Source organism: Micropterus dolomieu, linkage group LG04 (genome assembly GCF_021292245.1).
Source record: "Micropterus dolomieu isolate WLL.071019.BEF.003 ecotype Adirondacks linkage group LG04, ASM2129224v1, whole genome shotgun sequence".
Classification (NCBI taxonomy): Eukaryota; Metazoa; Chordata; class Actinopteri; order Centrarchiformes; family Centrarchidae; genus Micropterus; species Micropterus dolomieu.
The window spans coordinates 18491780-18501997 of record NC_060153.1 but is presented as its reverse complement, the minus strand read 5'-3'; the positions used below and the strand labels follow the sequence as shown (position 1 = coordinate 18501997).

The following is a 10218-nucleotide window of genomic DNA, read 5'->3' as shown; positions in this document are numbered from 1 at the left end:
AAAAAGCAAAAAAGCAACAACAAAACACACTGAGACACAAAATGACAGATTACAGAAAGTAAAAGGGCAAAAGCTTCACGTGACCTAGAAACAGGAGGAGCAGCTTAAAGAGTAAAGAGCCTCAAAGCACTTCATGAGGTTTTTAAATTTCCCACGTGACTTCAGAGTAAAAAGGGCAGAGTAACACAAACAGCAGTCCAAGAAGCATTGTCTTCATGAAACTATACCAACCAGCTACACTATGGGAGGAGAGAATGTGCAGTGAAATAACAACTCACTTCCATGACTTGGCACAGACCGTGGAGCTGTCAGGGGGCTTACAGCTGAAATAAAGTTAAAACGTAGGGACATTATAAAACACGGTACACCTTTTATCTCCCCACTTTTGTTGGGTTTTTTTCTGGCATAGCTCTATAGATGGCAACGTTGTCTATTGATTGATTGACTGTTCGATCGGTCGACCATTTTAAAGGGCATTTCTTACAAAAAAATGTTTACATTTATAGACCAAATGAATAATCAATTAATTGAGAAATAATTGGCAGATTAATCATAGTCTGGACCATTTGGGAATGGACTTTACAAACATTCATGTACACAACTGATGAATCCCAATGACTTTTTTGATCCCTTACTTTTCCTTTAGCACCATCAGTTCACCATATCAGTTTGTCTTTAGTTCATGTTGACCTGCAAAACTAAACAGCTGTACTTTGTGTTTAGTGCTAATTAGCAAGTGTTAGCATGCTAACACGCTAAACTAAGCTGGTGAACATGCTAAACATCAGCTTGTCAACATTGTCATTTTGAGCACTGTGCAGTGCTGACGTTGTTATTTAGCTAAAAGCACCGCTGTGCCTAAGTGCAGCGCCACAGAGCTGCTCGCGTGGCTGTAGAGTCTGATTGTGTCTTCATACTCAACACAAAGCAAGTTTTAGAGGCAGCGCAATTTTTTCTCTCATTCCGCTTCTCCTTTATGTTCTTAGTTCTGGTTGAACAAATGAGAGGCAATCACTCAAATGAGCAAATCCTTAATAATTAATAGATAGGATGAGTGCATGTAGAGCACCAGACGGCAGGACCATGTGTCTCATAGACTCAGTTATACAAAGGATATTAAATCTACACTTTAAAAAACACTACGTCTGATTTGTTTAATCGTTACATCTTCAGCCAGTAGTTGTGTCTGGAGCAGAACACAGCGTTATATACAGTTAAAATACTGTGCACCATCGGTACACTGAACGACACCAGACTCAAAGGGGATTAAGGCCCATTACATGCAGCATATCCTTGTCTGCCAAGCTTCAACTATATACAGCAATAATATCTGGCCCGCGGTCAGATTGCTTTGATAGCAGAAAAAAAAATTAAAAAAATAAATAAAAATTGATAGCGGCTGGTGCTGAAATAGATCTCAGTCATGACAGCTACAGTTACTCACACAATCACTTCCTCTTAAGTGATTGTGCCTCCAAATTAAAAGCGCAAAAATGTTTTTTGCAGCAATGCTTTATGTCAAGTTTATTGAGAGCTTTTATAATTAAAATCCTTTTTAGATATAAATGGTATTTTAGAATTTGTTCATTCTGGTTTTAAAGCTTTTCATAGTACCGAGACTGCACTTTTAAGAGTTTTTAATGATCTTTTACTAACTACAGACCGTGCTGACTCTGGCTATTCTTGTGCTTTTAGACCTTACTGCTGCTTTTGACAGAATTAATCACGCCATTCTCATCTCTCGCCTAGAGCACTGTGTAGACATCCGAGACGTTGCCCTTAAACCTGTTTTATCTTTTGATCTTCTTTAGCATGTGATTCATGCCTTTATCTCGACCCGTTTGGATTACTGTAATGCACCTTACATCGGCGTGAACCAAACTTCCCTTTCACGCCTACAGTTAGTCCAAAATGCAGCTGCTCTTCTTTTAACAGGAACCCGGAAAACACAAACACATTACCCCCATTCTGGCCTCGCTCCACTGGCTCCCTGTACATTTTAGAACACATTTTAAAATTTTAATATTTGTTTTTAAGTCACTTAATGGGTTGGCACCTCAATACATCTCTGAGCTCCTGCACACTTACACCCCGTCAAGGTCACTGAGGTCTGCTGATCAGCTGCGGCTGAACATGCCCAGGACTGGGCTGAAGACCAGGGGCGACCGCTCTTTTTCAGCAGTTGCCCCCAAACTGTTGAATGACTTACCTCCACAAATTAAAGTGGCGCCCACCCTCCATACCTTTAAATCTTGTTTAAAAACATATTTTTATTCCCTGTCTTTTAATTCACCATGAGAGGTGCTATGGTCTTCGTTGTCGTTGTCATTGTTGATGTTATCTGTTTTGTTTTCCATTATCATAAACATAGTTTATTTTATCTCTGTAAAGCACTTTGGTAACCTTGTTGTTTTAAATTGTGCTATAAATAAAGTGGATTGGATATAAATGTAAAAAAGACCAGGGTGATGTCTTTTTTTACTTGGCCAACACTCCTAAAAAGATATTTAGGTTTACTATCATGTAAGAGAAAAATAATCCTCACATTTAGGAAGCTGGATCTGGTAAATGTTTCCTCTACTACAGAAAATTATTTGTCACTTTCCTCAGCCAGAGAATTTATTATGTGACCCACAAACAGCAGTACTGTACTATAACTATACTACTGTATCATAGCTCCACGCACAGTGTCTGGCAGATAAACACAGAGTGCTGCTGATTGGTTTTATTTAGGATTCTGCATGTGGCTCACCCAGAGTAGTTATGAATGGATGCAGCCAAGGCGTTGCCTGATCCACCAGGAAGAATACCCAATGGGGTCCGAATGGCCTCCTCCCAGTCTGGTCTCTCCGACAGACCATTTATCACCTGCCAGACAATAAAAATAATAATTTGATTAGGTGGACAGATATAAAGACATATTAACTTGTCAGTGTTTTCTAGCAGTAACTGAAGAAATGGATTCTTCGGTGCCAGTCTGATTTTAAAAGCTACTAAATTCTCCTCCACCACCCACAAACTTCTCTGCTGATACCTTTGCTGCCTTCTTCACAGGCAAAGTGGTGGCTATAACTAGCCAATTCTCTAAATCACTCAAAATCAACCATTCTATTCCCGTCCTGGTCAGCTCCCACTGTGTGAACACAGCACAGGAAAACCTACCATGAAGCAGCCCTTATACATGTCTCCCTCGGGAAATGGCGCAAAATGCTCAACACCAAGGCTAACATGTATCAGTCCTACTACATCTGTTCCTCTGTCCTCCCAGGACAATGGCACTTCACTATCCTCGTTTACTCCTCCCCCGGAGAACAAAGTATCAGAACTCCTGACTCATAGCCGTCCCACTACATTCCCACTGGACCCGATTCCTACGAATCTCCTCCAAGCCATATCTCCTACTGTGGTCCTGGCAATTACTCACGTGATAAATACTTCTCTGGCTTCAGGAACCTTCCAACCACCTTCAAAAGGGCTCGGGTTACACCCTTGCTTAAAAACCCCCCACTCGACCCAACTCAAGTTGAGAACTACTGGCCAGTTTCTCTTCTACCATTTTTATCCAAAACTATCGAACGGGCAGTCTTTAAACAGGTCTCAGAATTCCTCTCACGGAACGACCTCCTGCATCCATATCAGTCCTATCAGGTTTTAAGAGTGGCCACTCTACTTAAACGGCTCTTTTGTCTGTAACAGAAGCCCTAAGGTCAGCTAAAGCTGCAGCCCAATCCTCCGTTCTTATCCTGCTTGACCTATCAGCTGCCTTTGACACAGTCAATCACATGATCCTGCTATCCGCACTCTCAGCAATGGGCATCTCGACTAAAGCACTCCTGTAGTTCGAATCCTACCTTTCAGGGCATTTGTACAATGTTTTGTGGCAAGGACTATTATCCTCCTCCCGCTGCCTCTCCACAGGGATACCCCAAAGCTCATTGCTAGGGCCCCTTCTCTTCTCAATTTACACCACCTCACTGGGGTCTATCATTCGCTCCCACGGCTTCTCTTACCACTGCTACGCAGACAATACGCAACTCTACCTATCCTTCCCGCCAGGCGATCCCACCGCCTCGGCGCGGATCAAAGACTGTCTCTCGGACATATCTGCATGGATGAAGGCTTGCCACCTTCAACTAAACCTCTCTAAGACTGAACTCTTGGTCATTCCAGCCAAGCAATCTATTCACCATAACATCAAACTACAAATCGACTCATCAACCATCACTCCAACCAGGGTGGTGAGAAACTTGGGTGTCATGATTGATGACCAGCTGTCCTTTTCAAATCATGTTGCTGCCGTCTCTCGGTCGTCCCGCTTTGCTCTATACCAATTCAAGAAAAATCAGGCCCCACCTCACTCAGTATGCCCCCCAGCTTCTGGTACAGTCCATGGTTATCTCTCGCCTCGACTATTGCAATGTCCTCCTAGGAGGTCTTCCAGCTTTTGCAGCGAAACCCTTATAAATGCAGCGTTGGTTTTTGATCAGCCCAAAAGGACGCATGTCACTCTATTACTCAGTGACCTCCACTGGCTCCCCGTACAGAGTGACTTCTGGGTCAGCAGCCATCTACCTAAATACATAATACAAGTTTACGTTCCTTCTCGGCCACTACGCTCTTCCAACGAACGCCGCCTGGCTCTGCCATCCCTTCACACAAAGCAATCCCAGTCCCGGCTGTTCTCAGCTGTGACACCACAATGGTGGAACAAGCTTCCACACGCCATCAGAGCAGGGGCGTCCCTCTCTAACTTCAAGAAGCTCTTGAAAACTCATCTCTTCCTCTTATAACACCTCTAACTCCTAACCTCTAACATGCACTTCCTGTTCTCTTCTTCTTCTATCCCCTTACAATTATCTTGTATTGATCGCACTCTTACTTCTTTCCCTAGGTATTTACCCCATTGATGCGATATGTGCCATTAGCGCTTACTAGTTTTAATTGCTGCTTTTACTAATATGTATTTTCAGTTGTAGATCTCATACTGTATTTGATGCTCTGTTGATGTATGTATGTTGTTCCTCACATGTAAGTCGCTTTGGATAAAAGCGTCTGCCAAATGAGTAAATGTAAATTCCCAGAAATGACTGACTAAAATGCGTCAGGGTAAGTTGGCAAACTTCTTGGTCTTGTTTATCGGATATTTATAGATTTAATTTATATTTTTGACAATTTTAGACTGTCTTTATTTAGACAAAGTTCTCATACCGCTGCTTGTGTTAAACCTTTGGAAAATATAAACAAGATTTTCTACAAAACCTTATTTTCATTTAACAAAATAAGCCACACTTAAATAATCAGTACTGAAAAAGAGACTGAATAATAAAGTGTTTCTTTCTTAAGGTCTTTAGTAATGTAATATTTTCACTTACTGTATATTTCACACTCATAAACAGACACATGTAAGACAAAGTTGCATTAAAAATACATTTCCCCCAACAGTTGGGTCAAAGACAACTAGTTGACAAAATCATCTACTACTTTGCAACCTGGTGAGAAGTAAGTCAAAATACAAAATAGTACATATACAGGTATTTACTGCACACACTGTTTAATTATAGTACAGTATATTTGAGAATTTCAGATGGAGACTTATCAGATTAATTAGTCATGTCAACAACAGCAACTACAAAGACACATTTAGTAAGGTAGTTAGAGATGAGGCATTTAGTCTTCATTTATTCCATTTGATAAATGTTTCTTTGGAAGCAGACATTTTGGTTTATAGTGATGACAGAAGTGTGTAATGTTGACTTTTAGTATCCTGCACTACTGTAAAGCCATGTGTCTTTACCTCAAACAGAAGTCCGTCTCCAGATATGATGACTAAAGCGTCCCACTGTGACAGATCGGCCTCCCTCACGAGCTCTCGGGCGTGGTTTTGCCGCTCTGCAAAACAACACACACACACACACACACACACACACACACACACACACATACATTAAAAGTGTGTACTCAAGCAGGTGTGTCTTTCCTTTAAAAGAAATCTAGAAAGCGGGATACTCTGATTTGTCCTGTCAGCTTCCTCCCTCCACACAGAGGTCAGAGGTCACGGTCAGCCCTAAAGGAGGTCCGATAGTCATTCGCCGTCTCGCTCGTGGACACTTCCACAGGTGTTTGCTATGAGCAGCTCAAGTTACACATGACACTTATACATATGTCTTATTTAAATCATGACTAAAAGAGACCTCAGGTAACAGAAGATTCGTAGCCCTCATTGTAATCTTCCTTCCCTTTTCCCCTTCACTTGCCAAATTAAAGTATTGTCGTGGAAGGGAAAGCTGATATACGGTCTTAAATGACGCGTCTACCACGCTGCCAATTAGATCTGATCTGAACTAAATTACCCAGGAGCACTCAAACTAATCTGGGACTGAATAATCTGATGAAGTGGGGGCGTGGTGACAGAGCCAGCTTTCACACTTTCAATCACTTCACTTAATTCTCTCGAATGAATTGTTTGTACAACCTAGAGAGTCATCTACTCAGTGTACTGCTGAACAGGCAAAAATCCGTCTATAGGCAAGCAAACAATTCAACACATACAAGGAATAAAGTATAATAAAGGAATAATGTATTAATATTTACTTGGGTTTATATAGAGCCATAAGACTATTTTTCACTTAATCACAGTTTTTATTAGGCACCTTCCTAGGAAATTACAGACTTGTAAAATAAAGTATAACCACTGTAGTACAGACAGGTAACAGGTAATCTGTAACTGCTGACCAATGTATGTAGAATCACTAGAGTGATAAACTTAGTGAGAGGACAGCATATTGTTTTTATTGTAACTTGGAGTAAATTCTTTAACAAGGATCATCTCTGACATTACAATATTCCTATGAAGTATTTGGAAATTCCCTGAAACACATCCTTGAGGGATCCCACACCGAGTTATGTTGGTGGTGAGATTAAGCAGGAGTCAGATCAGACAGATCAGTCAGATATTTATTGAAGAGTTTATACTGGCTATTTAACAACTGAAACCATCTAGAGTGTGGTCTTCACTAAGCGCTCTATCACCTTTCAACTGTATGTGAGGTTCAGTTGTGCTTGTACCATATGAAAACTTTTTTTGTTCTTCTTCCTAACTAAGTTGTCTGTTCTGAATTTGATCTGTGAGCACAAGATACGTAAGATGAGCTGTGACTGAATTGTTTTAAGACACATTTATCTAATGATCTACAGTATCAAATGCCCTGGTCAGGTCTAACAAAACAACAGAGGATTGTTTCTTATCAATAGCAGCCTTTATGCGATCTAAGACTTTTAAACTAGCACATTACATTGCTGTGCCTGGGTCTGGATCCAGACTGCATGGGATTTAGGATATTGTCTGAGTCTAGGAACAGTTTCAGCTGATCTGACATTAAGGACTCTATGATCATGGCCAAAACAGAGATATTTGAACTAGTTTTATCATTATTCGAATCAGTGAGATCACCAGCTTTCAGTAAAGTCGTGACATAGGCTTGTTTCCATAAGGCTGGAAATTTGCAGAGTGGAAAATGAAAGATTAAAAATGTCAGTGACTTGTTTCGCAATCACCAATGCTCTATTTAAAAAGAAATAAAAGGATCAAGGCCATCAAGACCTGCTGCGTTCTTTGGGTCAGTTGTTTAAAAGGTGCAAACTCAAAGACAGGGCTGACTGAGTAAGATTAGCTACCACTTGCCTGTAGTTTTTTTTTCCCCTTGAGAATGAGTTGAATAACTAAAATGTCTGAAATAAAGCTCAAAAAGATCAAAAGATCATAACCTTTCAGTTTCTGTGGAAATCTTCTTCTTCTGTAGGGGTTTAATAGTTTTCCAGAACTTAAACTGAAGACTATCAAAAGACTATGAATGGTTAAAGTCAGACAATATTCTGCTTTGGATTTTTTGATACGAGATGTGCATTTATTTTTGAGGGAACTATAGAGCAACCAGTCATCAGAAGAATGTTTTTCTAGCTATGGACTATTGCCTATTTATATGTGTGTGTGTGTGTGTGTGTGTGTGTGAGATAGTGAGTGAGTGATTGTGTAGGAGTGATGAGTCTCTCTCTTAGACTCCCTGTCTTCTGTCTGAAGGTGAGAGGGCAGAAGGAGTGCTGTGATGTGTGACGCAAAGTCAGTCAAGTGCATCCGACTGCCACAACTTTCACCTGCTGAGGCTTTGCAACACTGGGAGCTTTTTCCTTCTATCTCTCTACTCTTGTCTTCTTTATTTCCCTTTTCTTTTTAAAAACAGCCTCTATTGTTATCGCTGATGGAATATGGATATTACGGATTCTATTTTCTACCCAAGGCATGGCATACCTGACATGCAGACCTGTACTTTCTTGGTAAAAAATGCAGATGTCGTGGAACATCTGATATATTTCTTTAAAAGACATGAACATCTACAGAGCTGCTACCACAGCCTGCATGAGAGGTTGAAAATTGACCATAAAGTAATTGATTATTGGCTGTAAAGCTGCTGCAAGTGGAACATTTATTATTATTCCTCTAATAATAGTGGTTTATCTCAGCAAAGATAACAGAAATGTATTTTTGCCCAATGTTAACCAAATCACAATCTGAATGTATCTAAGCTGACAAGATATTACTGCCGCTGATATTTATCTATGTATTTATTTATTTAAGACATTTCAGTTATAGCAGTAGCAGCCATCTTGGTTGTTTATGAAGTCAGTTATTGTGTCAAACCTGCCCCATATCAGATAAAAGACTGTAACTAGCCCAACCGGATCCAGGACTGGTGGAATTTGTCTGAATGGGAGGGGGTTACAGACGTCCCTGCCAGAGCAATGACATATGAGTAGATTCGTCTGGTTCGCAAGCTTTAAAAAATATACACTGTCCAAGTTATAATCCTGTGCCTCTTTGTTATCATTTATCTCGTTAGATGCTAACTATGTGCCAGAAAAATCATTTTTCATCAATTTTATATCATTTTCTTCCCATAAAATGTAAAATCCTTGAACTCTGGTGAAATGCATCCAACCAAATGTAATTTAGGGATGACTAGCTAACCTGCTCATCACATAAAACTGCACTTCACAGTTAGCTCGTGGGTCGCCAGCAGAGCAATATCTTAGTAAGGTAGTTGAATTTATTCACCTTATTTTCCTCCTCCTGATCTAACAACCCAGGTGAGGGAGGTCTCCACGTCTTTTTACAGGTGTATATCACGCTGTGGCCACTTTCACACATCCAATCACATCTGTAAGATTTGGTTCAGGTACCACCTAACTAAACTCAAATGAGTCAAATTACTGAAACTAAAGGTCCAACAGTTTCAATGTGACTTTAAAAGGCAGCTAACAATATTCGTTACCAGGGTTCATCTCCTAGGATTATCAAAAACAGGATTGAGGCCACAAATTATTTTTTTTCAGAGTTGCCTTTTCTATTCACTTGGTGCCAGATACCCCAACTCTAAACTTTTATATTCGACATAAAAAATACAGCAGGTCAAGAAAAATAAATGTGAAGTCAGGTTTATGAGGATATGATTATTTTGAAAAATTCTGCAGGCCTAGAAATAATCAAGTTTTTCAGGGGCCTGAAAGTAAGTTGTCCTCTCTGTGCCTCTTCAATGTAACTACCTTGTTCTTCCTTTTATGTGGCCATTGTGTTAAAGTACCCATCAGAAAAACAGCAGAGTATCCCCCCCCCCCCCACACACACACACACACACACACTCCCCTCTGGAGAGGGATCTGATTTCTCGGCCTCTCTTCTTCCATTCCCTTCCCTAAACTCTGCAGAATACAGGAATCAATTCCTTGGAGTTGTTTAGGCCAGCTTAGTTTCTCCCTGTGGGTAGAGGCCGTGGATCGTCCCTAACTCTTTAGAGTTATGCAGATCTCTGCTTCATTACTGGCCTCTCTGGTCGCAGCCTGTGGTGCACGATTTCAAAATGTCCTCCAACGGAAACAAAGATGAGTAAACCCCTAAGCTCCTGTGCAAAGTGAAACTGCATGGCAGCATCATGATTATGTTTGTTATATTGTTTGCAAGCAGCAATGTTCACATACTTGCGTCCTTCGTATGTCCCTGTAGTGTTAACCATTACAACCACTAGGGGGCCCATCATGGCCAAATCCTCGCAGACCACCAGGAACTCACTATACAGGAGGAGGTTTCTATATTGATAATGTTGAGTTCATCTTTGCATCTTGTATTGTTGAAAAAATTAGTTGAATTATAGTTTATTAATTAGTTTA

The 10218-nt window shown here is 40.5% G+C and overlaps 1 protein-coding gene across 1 annotated transcript in view; it reads right to left on the bottom strand.

Annotated features, from left to right (window-relative positions):
• The window catches only part of LOC123970399 (sphingosine kinase 1-like), a 55187-nt gene that overhangs the window by 6988 nt on the left and 37981 nt on the right, over nt 1-10218 (bottom strand). Inside the window, exons 3-4 of the mRNA XM_046048431.1 lie at nt 5795-5889; nt 2753-2868 (exon numbers count right to left, since the gene is read on the bottom strand). Of these exons, the coding sequence (XP_045904387.1) occupies nt 2753-2868; nt 5795-5889 (211 nt within the window). The remainder of the gene's footprint in view (nt 1-2752; nt 2869-5794; nt 5890-10218) is intronic.